This window comes from Halichoerus grypus, chromosome 10, assembly GCF_964656455.1.
Source record: "Halichoerus grypus chromosome 10, mHalGry1.hap1.1, whole genome shotgun sequence".
Taxonomy (NCBI): Eukaryota; Metazoa; Chordata; class Mammalia; order Carnivora; family Phocidae; genus Halichoerus; species Halichoerus grypus.
Window position 1 is genome coordinate 101,081,973 of NC_135721.1, and position 22,596 is coordinate 101,104,568.

General features: G+C 41.2%; 1 protein-coding gene across 2 annotated transcripts in view; it reads right to left on the reverse strand.

Moving 5' to 3' along the window:
• Positions 1-890: 890 nt before the first annotated feature.
• SPTLC3 (serine palmitoyltransferase long chain base subunit 3) overlaps positions 891-22,596 on the reverse strand; it is a 156,617-nt gene continuing 134,911 nt past the window's right edge. For both annotated transcript variants that reach the window (XM_078056932.1, XM_036107222.2), the window contains exons 10-12: positions 12,915-13,050; positions 7,797-7,926; positions 891-4,518 (exon numbers count right to left, since the gene is read on the reverse strand). In XM_078056932.1, the coding sequence (XP_077913058.1) occupies positions 4,405-4,518; positions 7,797-7,926; positions 12,915-13,050 (380 nt within the window). In that variant the 3' untranslated portion in view covers positions 891-4,404. The remainder of the gene's footprint in view (positions 4,519-7,796; positions 7,927-12,914; positions 13,051-22,596) is intronic.

Sequence of the window (22,596 nt, forward strand, 5' to 3'; positions counted from 1 at the left end):
GATAGGTGCTCATGGGTTCATTATACTATTCTCTCTCTCTTACTCTATGTTTACAGTTTTCCATTTTAAAACTTTTTTAAAGGAGATGGATTAGAAATAATTATTTTTAAGTTGATGGACTGCTGTCAGTTCAGAGCCGAGTCCCTCCCCAAGAAGTGCCTTTGGCTGAATGGAATTGTCTTGGCCAAGGTAATGCCCTCCCCTACACTTCTACCTTGGTAACTTGTATCTAGTGATTAGTTGATGGCAGAAAGGACATAGAAGCCTAACTCCCTTGCTTCACTTTGAGATAATTTAAAGGGCCATCTCTGTTGCATACCTCCCCATGGGAATGACTAAGGCCTTTCTATGATGAAATCGTAGTTAGGCTTCTCCCTTTTCCAATCCTGTCTCCTCGCTCCATCCTAGATATTGTTCCATTGTATGTGGTCTCAGTGTTATGCTGGTAAAGGTTTAACAGATGGCTCTCCAGATCCCGAATTTGTAGTGTTTGTCAATTTCCATGGTGTAAATACTCTCAGCATGGCCAATTTCAAGCTACCAAGGTGATGTCACAGAAGGAGTTGTGAACAGATGAACACAATTGGTTCTTGTGACACAGTTCAAGCCAGTGCCAGCCACCTTTGCCCATTTTCCTTAATGAAATTCTTAAATGCAAATCTCTGAGTCTCTATTTAGGGTAATCCAAACTAACAAAGAACCATAAGAACCATCAATTATTTTTTCTATTGTCTATTTTGATGATTTGTCTATTAAAGAAACTAGTATTTCACAGGCAGAATGAAATTGTTTACCTCAAATGTTTCAGTGAAACACACACACACACACACACACACACACACACCCCACAATACTGTAAGACAATGTCCCATAATAATTGCTTTGAAACATTTAAAATACAGACGCCTTTTAATTTCCAAAAATTACACAGCTGCTTAAGGTGTTCTGAGAAAACAGACTTCAAATATGTTGTTCATATGGAGACCAGGAAAAATGGCCAAGAAATCACCAGAGAAGTTCAAAATATAAATTTTGTTATTATTGCCATAAATCCAAGAGAATTAAGGTTTCCTCATCAAAAATTTTAAGTCAGAGTAAGCCACTTACAATATTTGCTATCTCTGAAGAAAATACAGAGGAGTATTGCACGTGTGAAGAACTGTTAAGACTTTCACCCTATTGGAGAGCTGTTGTTGGAATAAATAATCAGAGGCAGATTATTCTTAATATCCAATTTTGTAGAAAGAGAAGGTACCTGGAAAATGGGAACAAAATGTCCCGCTGAGGAGAAAAGTTTGGAATAATTCACTTTACTTTAGTAGTATAAGCACCTTAATTATCAACAAAGAATGAGGACAAAGTTTCTGTTATGTTATTAGAGACACCTGATCTATGCAAACAAAAGCTCCAACAATGGTTCTCAAATTAGGGCATGGATTAGAAGCCCCTGAGGAGGCTGGCTAAATGTAAGTTCCTGGGCTCTTCTGATTCAGTGGAAGTCTGGCTGGGGGCCCAGGGACCTGCATTTTTATAAGCTTCTAGTAAATTCTGAAGCCCATGGTGTCTGTCAAACCAAAACATGCTGAAAGGCAATGTAGCCAAACATCCACGGTAACATAGTTCCGTAATAGGATTAGGGATGTGTCTGTGCCATTTCCCTGTTAAGCAAATGTATCCCCCCTACGAATATCAGTCTGGATCCTTTATGTTCTGTTTCACTGAAGGCCACATCTTTTAAAACATCTTCCATCTATCTATCAACCAGCCAGATTCTCACCTCTGTACCTTTATACTCTTGCTTGCTCTGTAAAGGAAGTGGAAAGTGTGTGTGTGTGTGTGTGTGTGTGTGTGCACATGTGCATGCATGGGAGGGTTGGGGTACATAACAGAGTTTTGTTAGAAAATTCTCTTTCTCAACAGAACCAACCAAAGGGACATTTTAGGCTGTGGTATAGTTATTGAGACTCAACAATCCCTATCGATTTGAAATTGTGCTTTTATGAACCTAGCGGTAGATGTTTTCTTATAAAAATTAAAAATTCTATAATCACTCTTAACCAACCTCATTCTATCTATGACATATACTCCTATATTATCAGCCCTATTGGATCTGGATCCCTCCTAATGTTCTCAGGAAGCATAGAATTTGGTTTATAGTTGTTCTCGTAAGTGTATTCAGTGTAGACCCTCTGACAGAGATAGTTTTTTATTTTCTTTAAAAAATCTTGTACATGAGAATGTAAGAAATTGTCCTAGGACTCTGGGATCTTGATGAAGCAGGAGTAATGTCCCCCTTGCTCCCCAGGCCAGGTGGATAAATAATTATTTTCCTATCATGAGTTAGACTCGGGATCCTCCATAAAAGTAATAAAGATAGACGAATATTCCTGCTCACAAAGACACCCTAAAACCCAAAGGGTGGGTGTGAAGATGTGTATGAAGATCATGGACATCTAGAAAGGAAGGGGATGTTTACTGCTTGCTGTACCTCAGTAAAGGCCTCTTCGTCTACTGTTCCTTTTATAGGACTGAAGACATTTATGCATTTTGGACAATTAACTAGAATCATTTTCACTTAAATGCACATTTTCAAGAGAAAAGGCCTTCTTGGGGACATGTATACCACATATATTTTCTTTGCATAAGTAATGGTGCACCAATGCATTGGGGAGAGTTGTAATTTAGTTATCAAAATTAGTCACTGGATGGGGCAACTGCATTGTCAGAACTCATTTCCTCTCCTCTTTTGCTGATAGTGATCCTTACAAATGTGTGTGAGAAATTTTATCGTTGTGATCACTTTTAAATTGATATACCTAGTAGCGGTTTTACTTTTCCCATAAAAAGCTTTCCATCTTTTAATCTGTTGTGAGCACCAGGCATGTTGCTCTCTCGAACACCAGTGCTCCTGGCTGGGTTTCTATCTCACTGCACAGCATGAAAGCTTGAGTCCATTTGTGTCACAAGTCAAACCTCTCTTGAAGTGATTTGTTTATACTGTCATTTGATGGAGTGGAATGTTCTGTAACTCATTCGAACTATTACAGAAGCTTTGCTAAAAGGTCACCACTGCTCTTTAGAGTTTCCAAATCTGGGAACCATCTGGGAGCTTGTTAAAGATAAGGTTTTCCACTGGCTTTTTCCATACCAACTAGAACCAATTAGCAAAAAGTTACTATTCCAGATAAGTTTGTGTTCACATTTAGAAAGAGAGAGAGACAGGCAATCAGACAGAACAGAGGCAGAGAGATAGAGAGAGACAGAGAGAACTCAAGGAAATTACAGTTCGTTGCTCAATAGTGTGCAAGCCCACTTTACACCAAAATCGGATTGCATGTGCCAGCAGACAGTAAGGACTATTTAATAGGCCTGAACAGGGGTGGCAGTCTTAAAAAAGTTAAATAGAATTTGCTTTTTAATGTCGTTTTTGAATTAATACATTCAAGTATAGTCTTGAGAGTCAACTCTAAAGGAAACTGCATCTCACCATTTACTCAAATTTTAATAGGAAAATGACAACCCATTCCTTAAAGTAATAAGGGTTATGTATGCAAGCTAAACATTCACTCCACATGGCACCAAGAGCCTTCCAGTTGTTATAACATTACAGTTTGAGTCTAGGCCTACAATTGGCTTGTGTTTGCTTTCTGCCCCCTTCCTTATGAAACAAAAGTCTTGACTTTTCCAAACCTCAAAAGCTCAGCTGTAAAACTGTAGGAGACCAGGAAGAGGAAAAGGGAAGTTTCCTTCAAAGACGTCTGGAGTTACTGGCTGGCCAGTCCCTCTCTCTCCCTCCAAACATTAGCTATGGCTTTTGACACTTGTCCTTGGAAAAAGTCCAAATGTGGCAAATGGTAGAAGCAACATTTCTTTACCCTCCTGCCTGGAGCTCCCCATGATACAGATGAGTGCTAGCTGGGCCATTCATGGGTGAAACAAGGAGGTCAGCTACTGCCCACCACCTTTGCTCACATCTGCGGATGAAATAAGTACACACATAGGGAGATCTACTGAATTAAAAATCAAAGCCCTCTCCTTTGGTTGGAATGCCTGAAAGAGTCTGGACCAAAGAGTCTGCACAGTAGCAGCTAAAACACAGGCTCATTGCCATTAAAAATGTTCTAGGAAGTGTGTGTGTGTGTGTGTGTGTGTGTGTGTGTGTGTGTGTGTGTATTTGTAGCAGGATACTTGGGAGAGGAGAAACTTAAAATCTGGAACCATATTTTTGTCTCTGCAGTCCCGAGCTGGAGATATTAAAAACACAACCTTTCCTTCAGTTCAGTTAAGCTGGTTTAGAAACCAAAATTGCCTTAGAAAGGGGGAAGAAATCCATTTATATTCCTTTTGAGGCAAAACAGGGGTCTTTCGAGCAAAGTCTTTAGGTGCAATTCAGGACCAGGAAACTTAATCTTCCAGTTCAAAGCTTGTCTCGTCGTAGAGTTCGGGGCGTGTTGACTTCCTGTGCCGAGAGTATTTCAGTTGCAGAAGATCACCCATTTCATCCAGGTTTTCCAAAACCTGCAAAGAGATTGCATTCCATCAGTTATTCTTTAAACTCCTAAGCCCCGCAGAGATACAATCTTCTTTTGCCAACTTCTTTGATTTTAAAGAAAAGGAGAAAGATCCAAATCATTAAGGTGTGGCTTATAAACCAGCCCTAGAGGAATGTTAGATTCTAATTAATTTTATTTCATATTCTTTAATAGTCTACCCCACATTATGAGTATTTAATTTGTTTTTGGGGTGTGAGGAGAGGAATAAAAGCATCTGACCAATGCTTACCCTTTCAGACTTTATTTTAAAGTTTAATGACATATATATATAACCTTGTGGAAGAAAGAGGTAAGGTTGCAAATTACATTTGGGTTTATGTACAGCATAATGACACAGCAAATCAACCTGGCCAGGGGTAAAATGGAACATTGCAGGAGCTGGTTAGTGTCCTCTTCTCTCTCCCATACTGCCCCATCCGCAGCTTTTAAACACTCATCTCTATGTTCCATAGAATCACAGGACTTAAAACCAGAAAGGACAGAGAACTCATCTGTTTCAGTTCTCTCAATTCAGGCAGATAAATGTATCCCCAATTTTCCAAAGAAACAACTGAGATGCAGAATAGACAAGATGTAATTTTCCCATCTAGTGTATCACTAATCTTACGGTACTGGGCATGCCTTTTTAGCTTTTTTAGGCCTGTCTTGACCTGTCAAATGAGGCGGACAATATTAGGATCTAATGATTTGAAAAAGGTGAACATGTTTGTTAATTCTGGAATGAATGACTAGCGGAGCTTATGGGCTTTCCTCTTCGGGAAGTCTTTCAAACTGGCATCAAGTTCGATATCCACCAACATATGAAGAGTCATTTATTTCTGGGTGGTAGCATTATGGGTGGTTAAAATGTTCTTTTTACTTCAATGTACTTCCTAAATTTTTACATCAAATCTAAGCACTAAGACAAAGTAACAAAAGTTATACTTGAAATGACATCAGACCAAGATAGTGTCTATTGCTCTTGGCTGAAGTGGGGATGGAGTAGCTCAGAGTGGGGCATCTGCACACTTGGGGGAGATGAGAGACAATTCTGGAAGGTGTGGGAGAACATAGGATTTCTAGTTATTTTAATCTCAGTCTTTTTAACTTCCATTTTTGTGTCTGCTATAAAATGTACATAATATATTGGCAGTGCATAAATAACTTATAAGTGGATTTATGTTGAAGCCCACTGATCAGATGATCTAGAGCACACCTGTACTCAAAAAAGGTAGGCATGAATTACAGAAGAAGCATCTTAGTAAGAGGGAACTGGGAAGGGCTTCTTCCCACATTTAGACTTCTGCTCTAGATGACTCTAAGGAAGCAGGGACCAGTCTGGGTTGATGCTGTTTTGAGCGGGAGAAGTTCAGTGATTGGCTCTATGCAGAATTCTTATGTGGCAGGTGGGATGACTAAGGTGAGGTCATTGGTAAAGGAGAAGCCGTCACTCATGTTAGAAGAAGGAAATTCTAAGCCATTTTGTGTTTGTAGAGTGACCTCATCTCTGCTTTGTTCCAAACATGGTCATAGAAGGGGCTTATTTAGTATGTATTTTCTGTGAGTGTTATATTCATTTAACTACCTCAGTGTCCGGGCTGTTCAAAGGTCATTTTTCATTTTCCCTTATGTGCATATTAAGGAATATGCTCACAATTTTTTTATTGATATAGGTGCCTGATTTCAAAAGTTTAGAGGCATCTGTCTAGATGATGTCTCAGTGCTCCTTCCAAACCAGATATTCAACAGGAATTAAGAACTTTTGAAGAGAATCCCAAGGTCTGATGTCTCCAGAATTGGGTATCCATGAATACCTCAATGCTGTTGGGGGTCACAAAAAATACAAATCACCCACTGCTGTCCACTCATTCCTCTCATCTCTGGGAGCATGCTCCCCAGTCATGTCCTTTCCTCTCCCATGCCTACTGCCTCTCTCTCATTTCTTTTTCCTCTCTTAACGTGTAAACATGCTCAAGTCTTTCAAGGGATTTATAAACCTTTTTTTTTTCTTGCTTTTGTAGTGAAACTTGGCTTTTTCTATTTAAAAGAAACAATTTGTTAAAATTAATTACTAGAAATATATACTCATTTTGGAGAACCTGGACAACATAAAAAGCTCTAAAGAACAATAACAACAAAGTTCACCCATCATCTCAAAACCTAGAGTTAGTTCAATTATTAGTGTGTCATGCAAGAAATTGTTATTATGTATGCACTCTGTAGTGGACACTGGTTTAAGTCCTAAGAATGTAATGGTGAAGCAGAAGGACACGGACACTGTGTGTGTATAATTTATTATTTGAGCTCAAAGTATTCACTTTTTTATTCTTTGTAGAACTGTCTCCTAGTGTCTGTATATATACATACATATGTATACATACATAATATACATGCACACATAACAATCCATAATACATGTTATATGTGCATGTATATTACACATATACACATAATTCATTCCCATCTTCATATAGAATAACTCATTCATATATAATGAATGACTTCATATAATCCTATATATAATTCCCACCTTCATGTTCCACAGTTGTCTATATTTCTTTTCCAAGATGAATTTATTCTGTCTGGTATTATCACTAGTTGCTTATTTATTAGTATCTCCTCTTAGAGTTTCTGCCCCAGGGTTTTGCACAATAGTAGACACTCAATGTGTTTGCTAAATTGCTTTGACACTAGGAGACAGTTCCATCGACCCCAAACTGATTGAGATGGCTTAGTTTTCTGCTCTCGCTCATTCACATGAAGATCAAAACCAAAGGACAGTGAAATGTGGTTATGAAATCATTAAAAGCCAGTGTGGGTCTGGATGATATGATGGACCTGTCTTTGTCATTGCTTTGCCAACATGTTGCTTAGTTGTGTCATATTTTCTTATGAGGGGTTTGGTGGCTCTGAAAAGTGTCAGGTTGCGGGCGGTTCATGCTGAAATAGCATGTCAGATTAGCTTTTGCATTTAAGATCAAGTAAATGGCACAACATGTGGCTACTCAGCCAGTCTTTTTTATGAAACCAAAACACTGCCTCGAGTCAAATCTTCACTAAACTCATTTTTCTTTTCTATCCCCTGAGTTGATCACATTGTTGGGCATTGTTGGCATACCCATTTTTTTGCAGTGAGGTTTATGAGTGTTGGTTTTCTAAACCATCAAGAGAAATTTAGGGACCCTCAAGCAAGCTCAATAAAAGAATGTGCCCACAATGCAAGGTGCCAGCACTGGCGGTTCTGTTGCCCTGTGGGGTACTCACCGTGTCTAGCATCTCCCGGGTATGTGCCGCTGAAACACAAAACCGAGCCCGAGCTTCTGCAAGGGGAGTAGCTGGAAATCCAACGACCACCACCCCGATTTTTCTATTTAATAGATGCCTTGCAAAAGCCCTATGGGAAGGGTAAAAGAGAAGGTTAGCTGAGAGGTGACAAAATTACATGGCAAGAAAAGGAATATGGCTAATTGACATTTCTTATAACAATAAATAGAAGATGATTGAAATTACTAAACTTCTGTTACATGCAATTGACAAGGAAATGAGGCAGTTCCTTGATGGCACCCATATCTGAGGGTGTATATTATGGGGCCTGGCACACTCATTAGAGCATTGTGAGTACTGAGTCTTTGACATTGAGCAGAAAATGCTGATGTACGTGACCCTGGTTTAATGAGTCAGCATTGATATAAAAATCCTTCGTCTGCAGAGTTACTAGGAACAAAAACCCAACAGCTAACACAATGCAATTACATAAAGAAAGAACGTATAGTATGTGTAAACTTGTATGTTTTAAAAGCGTAATACCAATAATTGAGTATGGAAATTTCAAGAAGACTATACTTAGTGACTATAATTTGAGAACCAGGATCTGAGGGTCTACGGGTGCTAACACTGAGCTGTATTCTCACTCCAGAGCCAAAGATTTTTTTCCCCATTAAACTGGAGATGGAAAATAGTAAGGGTCTTCTCATTTTTTATTGTGTAAATGAATCCACCCAGGTATGTTCAAGGATAATAAACCCATTGACAAAATTACATGGCAAGAAAAGGAATATGGCTAATTGACATTTCTTATAACAATAAATAGAAGATGACTGCAATTACTAAACTTCTGTTACCTGCAATTGACAAGGAAATGAGGCAAGAGGGGGAAATGAGGCAAGAGGGACGCAGGGAAAGAAATGGGTACACACAGAGAGGCTGGTTGGTAGATGCAGCCTGTAGTATGTAGGTCATAACTACAAAGCTTTCTGACACAGGGTGTAAACTTTCTCAGCTGTGATTCCTTCCCCTTATCTGCTTCTAGACACTTTCTTTTTCAAAGCTAATCTCAGTAATGATTCTAGAATATCGATCTCTAAAAAGTCTGTAGATTTTTTGTGCTAAGACCTAAAGTCAGACAAAAAAGCATGTGCCCCTAACTGAATCTTTCCCCACTTTGTGCTCTGTTGTTCTCTGCAGGAAACCTTGCTTACTAAATGTCTCTGCCCACAAGCAAGGTAAATGCCTCAGATCTGTTCTCAGCATTAAGAGGATTCTGGTGTCCTTTTTTTAGGCTGGAAGCTGACAGCACCACAGAAACCTTCCAGTCATAACTCAGGAAGAATTCTTGAACTAGACGTGGAGAGCTAGCTTGTTCGTTTATTCATTCTTCTTGCCATGGAGCTGTCTGCCTTTTTGGTTGCCTCATGCAGAATGCATGCTATCAAATGAAGTGATGGAGATTGCAAGATCTACTGAACACACAGCCTCTCTGGCCCTGTGGCCCAGGAAAGGCAAGATTCGCCTTTGATTTGGATGAGGAAGATTAACAAGGAGATGAAGCTTTCTGAGAAAGCTTGAAAAACAGAGGCTGTTATTTCTCTTTCTTGTTCACTCTATGGAAGGCTGCCCATGGAACTACACAGGATGAGAGCTCATAATTATCTGAGAAACAAGGCAAGTGCTTTTATTGCTAGAATACAAGCCACCTGACCCATGATCTCAGGCTAGTTTTCGGGACTCCCCAAAGACCATTTTCACTGTCTGCATGTTTCTCTTTGTACCAGAGGAAGCGAGTTTTGCCAAAGAATGTAGAGCAAAATATATGACTGTTGATTCATTAGGCTAATCTGAGGCCTCCCTGGAGCACTTTCGGGCTTAAAATTTACACTACTAAACCTGGCCTCCTTCAGTTAATGTGTCTGATTGTCCTGAACATTTTATACAATGAGCCTCTGGGTTTGTACTCCCCAAAACAAATGAGAGCCAGTGTGAGCTGACAGAAGCTAGACTACGTGGATAATAATAATAAAACGTTAGCACTGCGTATGTGCAGCATCACTGCATCCTGTATCCCACCATCCTACAAGTGTATGACGAGACCCATGGAAGGAAAATGTAAACTCTGCACCAGAGAGTAAATACAATATATTCTTGATTATTCAAGTGAATGTTTTATGGGTGAAATCACATGATATTGGACATTGTAGAAGATTCCTGTGGTAGGGTTGCAATGAAACTTTGCTCAAAAGGATACCTGGCTGGAGATCATATTTTCATTCTGCAGTAGGTGGACATGTGGAGAAATCACAGTGCTTTAATAAAATCAAAGGGTTGAAAATGAGCAAATGAAAGAAGTGCTCATATGCTGGCTTATACAATTAACTCCTTGTCTCAAAAGCTTTTCTCCATATAAACTTTCCATTGAAGAAATATCTGAGAAGAAAACAAGGCCAGGTGGCAGGGAAGCTCTTGGCAGCAACTCCTGCCAATAAGAGATGACATTACCTTTTGTAACTGACCTATTCTAAGTTTCCTTAGAAAACTCAAGCAATTAGAGTGTTTTTTTTCCCCATTTGCAGTGATTGAGGCCTTTTGATTCACCAAAGATGACACTGAGAGTTAAACTTATACTCTGTGTTTGCTTTAATGAGATGTGGATATCCCCCCCTGTGGACTAAAGCTTCAGAGGCCATGCTATGCACTGAAAAGAGCTCTGGTGTAGGGGGCAAATGGAACTGGCTTTGAATTCTGGGCTCTACTGCTTGTACAACCTGAGTGACCCTTAGAAAGTAGTCTAACTTTTGTGGGTCTTGGTGCCCTTGTTTATAAACTAGGGCCAAGCATCCACCCTTGGTGGGTGATCGCTGGATCTGACAGTCTTACTTAGCATAGAATCAGCATTCAGCCACATCAGATCCTCCTTAAATACCATCTTCACTGGAAGGCACTAGATGGTTTGACATATCATCCAGGGTTCAATATGGCATATTTGATTCACACAATAGCAGGATCTCCACCTACTATTTTCCTGGAAGTTCTATTTTTATTAATGCAACCAAAGGTTGCAGTAACTATTTTGGAGAGCCATGCAACCATGGTGACCAAATCCTGCACTCAGTTGAAACTAATAATAATAATCATTGCACTAGTAGAAGTCCTAGTGGTAGTAATAATAACCACCACTGATAAAGTGCTGATAGTACACCAAGTACTATATTAAGTGCCTTATATACTACTAATAATAACAGCTCCCACCTAGTGGCTCCTATATAAGAGACAACATGCTTTATGCTGACAGACCTCATCTTGTTTAATTGAAACAATTATGAAATAAGTACTATTACATCCTATTTTAAAAATGAGAAAACTGGGGCTTCAGAAAGTTGGGCAACTTGTCCGAGATCCCCCAGCTAGCAAGAGGCAGAGTCAAATTCTTCTTCATTCCAAGCTCCTCACTACACCAAGGAGCACAGTTTTTACAAATAACACCCTCTGATTTCAGTTTTCATATTAGCTGTTGTCCACAGAAGTACTCCCTCTCTCTTTCTGTTATTGCAAAATTCAATTCCTGAATTTAAATGCATTTGCTTTAACACTTCATGGACTCTTCTCAGGGCATGGATTCATGTTAAAATTCTATTTCCAGCCTTCACCAGCAAAGTCAGAACTATACGGCATGCTCCCTCGGACCACCCTCCAGCATTGTGCACTTTAGACTCTCAAAAATAAAACAAATTTATTTTGGTGTCTTCCTTTGAGCTAATGATAACATATTAGAGAGACGTGCTAAGTGTGGAATCTTTCTTCTACAAAATACCATTTTGCTAACCATTCTGAATAAATGTAGGTTTTCTTTTGTGCCTTCCGAAATTGGATGGTAAAGGGTTTGGGATCATATGCTACTTTGAGTCCCTGTAGCCATTCCTCCCTGTGGTAAGTACCAAGCAGTATCCTGTGGGACTTTTCTGTAGCTCACTATCCTCTTGACCACTCCATGCACTGTTAGCCTAACCTAGATCTGTGAACAAAGGGCCCACTGGCGGTAATGGTGTGGCAAGTGAAAGAACTCACGTGTGTGTTTTAACTGCTTGTTATTTTGCTGTGGTGAAATGATAGAAGAGTGTATGCTGAAGAATTAACACAGTCCTATCCACCGTGAGTTCTCAACTGATAGCCCCGGAATCTCTTCTCTATACTTAAAATACTCTACCAATCTATTTAGACTCTTAAAGAGTCAAACAGAAATTTCCAACAATGGGGTTATGTTGCAGGAGAGTTAGGACATCTAGAATCTTATAAATATATGTTGACTATTACTTTCCACCATGCACATGGTCAGACACCCAAATAAACATTTTATATTTAGAAAGGACTTTAATTAACTTCCTTTTAATAACAGAGGTAGTTAGTCTGTGGCAGGTTGGAGAACGGCTCATGTATAAAATTGTCTATGCCATATTGAGAAAAAGTCATTTTTTCTCTTTATGCAGTTGTTCTCATGCTCAATTTCAGAGTTGCAATCAATGGGAAACAACTCTACGTAGATTTATAGGAGAGGCATTAAAATTTGGTGTTAAGAGCATGAGCCTAAGTTTGGGTTTGCCTCTTGATATTCTCTTGATTTCACTACTGCTCGACTTGTATGACTTTAGGCAAACTATTTAATTGTCCTCAGCCTCAGTTTCCCCCACACTTGAAATAAGGCTGCCTTCTTCTGAGGATGGGCATGAAAGGTGAGTGGAGAAAGCACAGAGCCTGGTAATGTTGTTTTCAAATGTTGGGAGAGATGGTCTCCAGAAGTTCTCCCTGAAAAAGACTGTGGGGCAGAAGGAGGCAAGGATCATCCCTAATTTACAGGTGAGGCCTAGGGGGTGACACCCAAATTCACAGGGCTTGAAAGTGGTGGACACTTGAATCTCTTCTTAGAAGACCTCTTTGCTGATGGGCTGGCAGTTGGCTTCCAAGAAGCTGTACAAGTGAATTCTGAACTCAGCACCCCATTCCAAGCACATAAGCAATGCCCATGCTGAGACAGCCTCATAGAGTCAGAAGCACTGTCTTAGTCAGATCACCTTGGGGCTCCAGTGTTATTCTGAGAGTCTGTTGAATACTCACGCTACTTTAGCAGGCATGTAAAGGAGCAGGGGAATGACTGGAGACTCCTCATTGCCATAGATAATGAATCCCATTTCATTCAGTCTCTGTCTGAAGTATCTTGTGTTTTTTGCAAGTTGCCGTACTCTCTGCAACCCTGAAAGAAGACAGGCATGAAATCCATCAATTTCCACCAGGAAGAGAGAAGCAAAGGTCAGATTGACTTGGCAAGCATTCTTAAGTCTTTCTGCAGGCCTGCATCATTAGCTGGGAGGGGGTCAAAATAAGGCAGGGAAATATCTCTTGGTGAGTAGGTGTGGGTACTGATGCCTGAGAGCTGTCTTTAGTCTGGAAGTCAGGATCCGGGGTGGGAAGGAGCTGTTAGGTTCTGCTAGCAACTAAAGACAGGCTAGCATGTGGGGTGGGCAGAGAGTGTGTCTAGCAAGAAGAAAAGAGATGAGCTATCATTTACTAGGTACCTACTGTGTATGGACTCTGTGCTAAGTGCTTTAAAGACATTAACACAGGGGAAGGGAATGTGACAAGGAGTGACACAGACACAGACACACGCACACCACACCACTTGTTGGTAGATGCTTTTCAGCCAAGCTGAGCTGGCCCATTAAGTTGCTTCTCATCCAAGTCTCTAATCAAAGAGCACTTCACCTAACCTGAGCTTGAAGGGGTAGCACATCCCTGAACAAAGATAGGTCCAGCTGAGACCAGAACTGTTTTGTGAGGCATTTGGTAGTGGTAGAGTAATAGAGGGAGAGGAATAGAGGGAAGGGAAGAAGGGGACCTCTGTTTTCCCCATGCACCAAAAATGACAGCATGGGCTCCAAACAGAAGGTCAAGGAAGGTACATGTGTCCATTTCCAGGTTATTGGTACTTCAGCTCAAAAGCTTAGCTTCTGTCCTCCATGTGTGTCCCAGGGGGAGGTCACACATATGAGATGGCAAAGGGAATTAAAGAGTGGAAAGAGTTCTGAAGAAATCTCTCTACTCCATTACTGCCTCCAATGAGGCAAGTGAGCAAATCAGCCAAAACCAGAGTGTGTGTGCTTGATACAGAAGATTGAACAGAATTGGATATTTAAGTCCCCTAGAAATCAGTCCAACATTGGCATCTGATGTAAAGTGGCTGTTGAGCAGGAACAGCTGCTACAGCTAACACCATTATGATTGGTTGGGTGTCTATTCAAACTGATCAGAGTTCTTGCTTTACTGGTTTTTCAATATTCTGAACATCACTCCTGGGTGTCTGTAACTCTGCAGTTGGAAAATGGGTTAAAATGTCAGTAAACATGTCAATTACGGTTCTCCAGTTCCTTCTTGGAGAAATGGCTCAGATTGTGTCTTGACACACAGGTTGAGCAGTGGACATTTCCTGCTCAACATCCTTCCTCCAGGGGCCCGTGATGTTCAGTTGGCCCTGACTTTCCTCTTTGCTACAAGGATATCATATGACCAAGGCCTAGCCAATTGGAATACTCCATCCCCCTGATTATTAGTTCAATGATGGAATACAACCTGGGCCTATCAGAGTCTTTCAGATCTGCTGAAGAAGTGTATGAATGAGTTCATCCTAAGCTACATGTTTGTCATTATATGGAGGAAACCTGCTTGAGAATGATGTTGACTCAGAAAGCCAAGGTACAATGACGGCATCATTGTAACCCTCAGGCCTAGCCATGCTTAAGTGAGTCTGTCCTTTGGACTGTCTGTTGTGTGAACCAATACATTTCTTTTTCTTAAGCTATTTGAATTTATACAACCTATAACCAAATGTGTTCTGAGTAATACAGGTGGCCCCTTATTGTATGGGGTTACTTCTAAAGGACAATAATAATATCAACAATAACAGTAATTGTAGCTCACAAATACATAATGTTACCACTGTTATAAGCACTTGACATTTAATAATTTATTTAGTCCTCACAACAACTGTATTGAACTAGATGCTATAATCTCATGTTACACACGAAGAGAAGCCAAATAACTCACCCAAGTTCACAGAGTTGGTAGGTAGCAGAGCCAGAATTTGAACCCAGGTAATTGGGTTCTAGAATCTGTGCTGTTAACCTCTACATTATGCCCAAGAGTAGCAATGGGTGATGTCTACCTAGATAATGGATGATAGCCAACTCTTCACTAAGCTCAATAAAATATACTCTTCCAGCTATTATGATCATTGCAATACCAAGTTTTTCTAGTAGAGGCAGTTCAGAAGTTGAGGGCTGAGCAAGCTTTCAGTAGCCTCATGTTGTGAGAAAGGGGATAGGACATCAGGGACTAGAGTCTGAGGTCTGCCACAAGGTAGGACTGGTGAACTCCCTTCACTTTGAGTGGGGAGCCTGAAGGGTTACTCCTGAGAAGTAAGGGTGAACCAGAAGTAGACAGGCTCCCAAAGGGCACATTCTTTATCCAATCATCTGACATTTTTCACTAGGCTTTATCACTCCCAAAATAGTTCAGATCTTCTTCTGAGAGTTTTTCTTTGCTTGCCAGGCCCAAATCTACTTGGCTTCTCTGACATCTTAAATGTGTTAACAATATATGCTAAGGAATGGAAATTTAGTTGAGTGGAACACCAACCAAGAAGGAGGGTGTTGAATTGTCCCTGCTTGTTTTCTGTTTCTACCCTTCACTCAACTCCAGTTCTCAAGGATGTCTCCTCTCTGACTCTGCCAGCAGACTGTGATAGAGAAAGCATCGGGTTATTGTAATTCCACCATGCTGGCCATAGCTAATGGATGCAAAACACTCTTGATTGAAGGCCAGTCCACTTGGGTGTTGGCCAGAGAGTCATGACTTGTCTATCATGGGAACTTCACCAAAGAGATAATAAATATGAATTAAACCAATAAGAACCTCTTGCTGGTAGAGTGTGAATGTGAAAAATTTAGAGAAAGCCAACAATTGGTATTAAGACTAGAAACTGAAGGACATAGAAAAGCTTATTATCAGAATCTATAAGACATGGGAAGCCACTGGTCAGTGGCAGCGATGATAAACCATATAGAAGAGAAGTGGGCAGTGCAAAGTTAGTCAGTAGCAACTCGAAGAGAAGAAATAGAAACAGGGAAGAGCATATAGTCAGTCTAGTAGGCAGACAGCTATGACATCTAAAAATGCATGGAAAATTGCAACTCTTATGAGTGCTGTAAAGAATGCTATGTGGTGTTATGAGAATCCATATTAGAGAGATTGGACCAAATCTGAGGAAGTCAACACATGATGAGTGAGTTGAGATTGGAAGGGTATACCCATGTTAACAGGCAAAAAACTAGAGGGGAGCATTTCAGGTACAGGAAACAGGTGCAACGGTCCAGTGGTTTGTAGAAGAAAAGAGTGGTTGAGAACCAGGTAAGATGTGGTTAAGTGTTGGGCAAGATAAGGCTGGAGCGATGGGTAGATTTTCTAAAAAAAAAAAAAAAGAGGACAGGGATTGAAGAATCCAACATTTAGTGGTTGGGAAGAGAATGAACTTAAAAGGGAGACAAAGAGAGCAATCAGGGTGGGAGAAGACAAATCAGGAGATGAAATATTTTTTACTGATTTTATCAACATGGCAGTCATCGATAACCTTTACTTTTGGGGTCCCTGGTTGGGACTTTGGTTTTCAAGAAACAGGTAGCTGCAAATATGGTTTATTTTAATTCATATATGCTTTTATTTTCCCACTCATCTCCTTCAAAAAGGAAAAGATAAGCCTTCAACCCTGAAATTCCAGATTTGCAACATGAATACAAGTAAGGGATTGGGAGAGGTGTAGAACCATTTGTATACATTTTGCTTTGTAATATGCTGAAGCGTTCCTTGGAAACTTGTATGTGTATAGAAAGCAACCTCTTTGAAGGCCAGAACTAGAAATGAGGAGGAGAATATTTGTCTTCATTTAAAAGAAAATTTCATCTATACATGGAAACTGTGTATTTAGGGAGGTGAGAGCATAAGGAGTAGGGGGAGATTGTGGAAGAAGAAGGGAAAGAAAAAGGACTGGGTAAGACTTGTTTTAAAGAAGGTGATTCAAATGAAGTCACAGATATACATCCCAGTCACTAAAATGTATTCCATATGGCCTGTCGCCTTGTATGTTTAGCTCTTTTGTTGATCGTTAGCTGCACAATGAATAGATGACTTCATCAGGCTGGGTCTGATGATTCCTAAATGATCCCCCTCAAAGACTAGAAGGATTTCCTGGCCTGGAAGTGCATGAATGACTTAAATTGCTTTTCCCAATGGCATTATCTTTGCGCTTGCCCATAATGACTCATCTATCATTGGGCTGCCCAACTACTTAATTGGCCCCGTCTGTCCCCTTTGCCTTGATTAACCCAAGTAACTGGATCATCAGCTAATGTCATCACTTTACTGCTTCTAGATCCTTTGGTGAGTTGACCAAATAGATCAGAATATTGATCCCAAGGGTAGCTAACTCTTAAGAATTGCCCTGTCTTTTCTATCTTTGAATCATTTAGCATAGCATGACTGACAAGCCATTATGATACACTTTGTGGTCACCATGTTTTCTCATATAGATCACTACTAATGCCTTTGAGGTCCTTTGTGTCGGCCAAGATACAGCTCCTTTCAATTACTCTATTGCTCACTCTTTGAAATTGGAAACATTCTACTCTTGTAGGGCCTGGGGGCAGAGAGGAATTTATACATATAAAATGCTACTCATCTAGGCAGGATGTGGGTGATTTTATTAATTATGGTGTGCTTTGAGATCCTTGTTTGAAGAGTGCTTTGTAAGAATAGGAGGAATTTCTAGCACTTGTCTTTTTGTACAGGGATGGCCATGCCAGGGTGGCGTGGAGATTGGGCATTGCAGTCACATTCCCTACCTAACACTCAAAGTCTCTAATTCAACCATTTCTGGTTCTTCTTTCACACATCATGCAGAAGACAGGGAAGGTCTCTGCTCAGATAGTTAAGTAAATGAGCTGATCTCTTATGTAGGGTTCTGGAGAGTTTACATGTTTATTTTGCTATATTCTGGGTTCTCTGAAAAAGGAAGAGGCTTTGGAGTTAAATGGACTAAAAAAACTGAACTCCATCTGGACAATATAAGGCCTTAAAACCTCAGTTTTACCTGTAAAATACAGATAAATAAGCTCATCACCCAGAAAGTTTGGTGGAAATAAAGGGGTTAATGCAGAAACATGATTTGTATGTACCTGGCATGCAGTAGGTATTTGGAAGTCTAATTATATTTTTTTTCCATAGGACAGTAGTTCCTAGCAACCTCAATGGCACTTCAAAATCATCTGGATAGCTTGGCAAAATCCCATGCCCAGACTGCAACCCAGACCAATTGAATCAGTATTAAATCGATATAAATCTGGATGGGACCAGGCATGAATTTTGGTTTCTACAAGTTATAGCCATGGAGACTCGGATGTCTCAGAAATAGCCGCCATTGCCAGTCGAAGCCCAAAGCCATCCACGTCTGTGTTAAGTACCTGACTGTGTTGGCTATGACTTATTTCTTAGTTGGATGTGGAAAATAAAAGATGAGCATATGTCCTGGCCTCTTGTTTGACACGATTACCTCCCAGCAGTTAATCAGTGCTTGGGTGCTTGGAGAGTACGTTTTGTGGGGGTGACCTGCTTCCCTGACAGCTATCTGCTCCAAAGTGCTCATTCGACTTCAGATCAACCCAACTGTCAACCTCCCCCCTCTCATGAGGCTGGATAAAAATCCAGCTGACCTGTACATTGCTGTTCTACCCATTCAGATTTCTAGCTCTGCCAACTTGAGAGATGGGCTAGGTTAACGGAGGCCACAAATACTTTAACCTTCTCTCCAATGCTGTTAAAACAAAAACAGCTGGGGCAGGGGAAGGAAAACAAATAAAACACAAAGCATCCCACTACAAAGCTTTGCAGTCCCCTAATAAAAACAATCGTCTGTGGCGTTTCCAAAAATATGCTTGGGACAACTCAGTCTCCAGAGGGCTAGAAGGCACTGCAGACAGTGGAGACTCCCGGAATGACCTGTCAAAAGCTAAAGAAGGAAAATTTGTTGTCTGCTAAACCATCGGCATGCAAAAAAACAGAGAGGCATTTCCCTCTGAAAGACTAAGTGAAAGAGGCTGATTTCATGAGCTTGGGAGCCAACACGGGTGCCACTCTCTATTTTTGCAGATTTTGCAAGCTTACTTGGTAACAGAGGAAACATGAATGTGCCCAGATGCCACAGAGTGACTTATTTTTATTATTTCCCAGGTTTAAAAATGCACTAAAGAAATACATGCTGCTATCCCTCCCTAAATTATTTAGCACACCTCCATGATGGTCGGAATACAGACTGGACAACCTCAAACATGCTCTTAGGCAGCACTGCTTGGAAATTTAAGAAGTCAATCTTTCTAAAAATATCACATTGATATTAAAGAATACCTGAATGGTCTGAGAATGCCTCATCTCCTTGCCTCTTGCCCCTTTGTCCATTCGCTTATGGCTTCTTCCCCTGGCATGGCGGGGCAGGGGGGTGGTGGTGGGACTGCGGAGGGACCTTGGAATAAAGTGTCAATGTGACAGCAGGAACCCAGCGGTCTGTTATTTTAAGCTCTGGACACAAGACAGGACATTTTGTTTGCAACACACTTAGGGGCAGAGTGATCTCAGCAAAGATCAAGAGGCTACAGAGCAGCAAGAATCATAAGAATCACATTAGCAGTGACAAGCTTCCCAGTGGGATGGAGAAAACTGTTTGGAGTGGTTTGTTGAGAGGAACACACATTTTTATCAGGCACTGAAGCTCTCCCTTTTGATGTCTGGATTCCAAGGTTACAGCATGTTTTATAGTCACATACACATGTTCCAATGACTCTTCAGGCCACTTAGTCATACCCCCGGGGAATGCACGCAGGAGCAGGGAGGCTGGACATCAAGGGTGGACAGATGTCTGCACAACCTAATTTCAAGGACCCCAGGCGGCCGCCACTGCCTGCACCTCCCTACCCACTGCTCCACAAGGAGTTTCATCCACAAGGAGAGGTGTGAATGGACAGGTCTCGCGTACCTATTATGAGCCAGAAACTGTGTTTTGGGACCCTCTTCACAGATACAGAAACTGAGGCTGGGAGATCATTAATGCATTACCCAGCTGACCCAGAAACTGGCCATACCTCCCGATCTAATCCAAGTCTGCTCTTTGGAGAGAAGCTGGTAAACTCATTTCTGATGAGGTGTGAATTCCATGATTCATGGATTCACATGTTTTACAAATGAAAAGCACTCACTATGTTCAGGAGCCGGACCAGCTGTGAAGGTGAAGTAGAAGATGAGAACATTCTGAGGCTGTTTGGAAAGAAATGATCTAATGGAAGACAGGGCAGGTAGCAAATAATATACAATTGAGTGCAAGAGCCTCAAGAAAGATCTAGACAGAGTTGGCAGGCTTTTCACATAGTGGTGCTTCCTGAATCCTTACAGAATGAATGATAAGATTTAATGTTAATTTGCATTTAAATAGAGAGCAGTGTCTTAGCAAGTCATGAATTGTGGAATTTTACACATTAAATGGGGTAATTTGGGAGGCTAGGGGTTTTCTGGGAACTTTGTAAATCAGTGATTCTTAAGCAGAGGAACACACCAGAGTCTCCTGGGAATATTTCTTTTTCTAGAATACATACAATAAAGCTCCCCCCCCCACCCCCCCCACCCCCCCGCCACATAGAGATTCTGCTCCAGACAGACTGCTGGTGTAACTGTGTTGTGCACCAGTTAAGAATCATTGCTTGAAGGCATAACTTCTATTGTGGGTGATGGTTCTACAAAGATACTAAGGCTGATCCTAACTGAAGACATCAGAGAGCAGTTTCATTCCAGAATATTTTGTACTCCGTCAACAGATCTGTACATAAGGTTCCACTTGCCCTTTCCCTTTTTTTTTTTTTTTTTATGAAGATGAGCAAGTGACTCATCATCTCTGAGCCTTCATTTACCGATCTGTTAAATAGGGATGATAGCAATAACTGCCCCACCTATTGGAATGCTCTATGGAAGAAATGCTCTGGGATTTTGGAGCAAAGAGCTAGAGGGGGTAAGTTAACATCATGTGCATCTAAGTTCAGAGGTGGGGGGGGCACTTGGAAAATGGGTAACTCACTTGCCATAATATTTGTATCACAGTCATGAGAAAGATCAGTGAAGTCAGACCACTGACAGCTGTGAATGGCACCCTAGGATTTGGAAGGTTTGGGTGGGTAATAGGGAGCCATGGTAGCATCATGAGCAGGACATGCCATGTTCTGAGGGAGTTTGGGAAAAGGAAGCTCATGGTGTATAGCATGTGGATTAGGATGAGGGAAAAACTGGAGGTGGTAAGACAAGTAGGAAGCCAGAGTGGCAGCAAATGTCTGAAGTGGGTGAGGAGGTGTGTGTTAGCAACTGTTCTGATCTGTGGCAGGAAGGCAAAGGAGGCAGCAAAGGACAGGTCCTGGGCTGAGCACCTGGGTTAATGGGGTCCCCTGAAAGGTCTCTGAGAAACGATGCAAGTTAAAGTGGCCACCAGCAAGTCCCATTGAGGTAGCTACCTACGTGATTCAAACCTCTGGCTTTCAAAGTGTCCGCTGAGGGTGCACTGGAGAAGCCTCAGACAGGGGGTGTGGGGAGGAATTGAGGGAAGCCTCAGCAGAAGGCAGATCAGACTGCCCTGCCCCCGCTACAACAATAGCATCAAGGCCAAGTACTCAAGGACTCTGAGCCCAGTTTCCTGGGTCCAAAATCAGCTCTACCATCTCGAGCAAGGTACTTCAACTTTCTGTAACTTAGGATCTTCACCTATAAAATGGGAATAACAACAATGTAATAATAATAATATCCATTACATTCTGCTCTGCGGATTAAATGTTTAGGACTTAGAATAGCGCCTGGCACACGATAAGCCCTATATGAGCATTGTAAAATTTAAAAACTAGAAATATCTTATAAAATGGACTTCCATATACATTTAATTTGAAAAAAAATTCTACAGTTCAAAAATGTTGAAAACTATTCATTTGAACCAAAGAGCAGACAGACTGTCTTGGATTTGCGCTGTAGGGCTGCACCCCTGAGCTCAGTGGAGGTAGCCTGTGGCACCTGCACCCAATCTGGCTGTTCCTGTGCTCTTCTCAGTTTTTTGTTTGTTTGTTGTATTTTTCGTGGGATTTTTTGGTGTCTGGGACATGTCCTCCAACAGCTTCTTATCCACCAGAATTAAGTGTTCACTGGAATAATTTTCATTTTCAGTATTCAAGTTGAAGTGTATGGTCACTGGAAATCTAACTATGTTCAGTCCTCCTATTTTAGAAGAGTAAAATGAATTTTAGGGACATTAACCAGTACTTAAGACCTGGTCAGCTGAGCCTTTAGAAGGGACTGGGCTCTCCCAGAAGAAAGAGATTCAAGAAGAGAGCGCGGATCTGAGGCGAGGGAGATTCTCCATCCGCTGGCTTTGAGGCGGAGGGGCTACGTGGTAAGGAGTTCAGGAGGTCTCTAGGAGCGGAGAGGGGCCAGCTCACTGCTGGCAAGGAAATGGGGACCTCATTCTAGCACCCCCAAAACTGGATTCTGCCACAAACACGTGAGCCTGGGAGAGGAGCCTGAGCTCCAGAAGAGAGGCCAGCCACAGACACCTTGATTTGGCCTTGAGCAGAGAACAAACTGTGCCCAGACTCCTGACCCAAGGAGACCGTGAGATAAT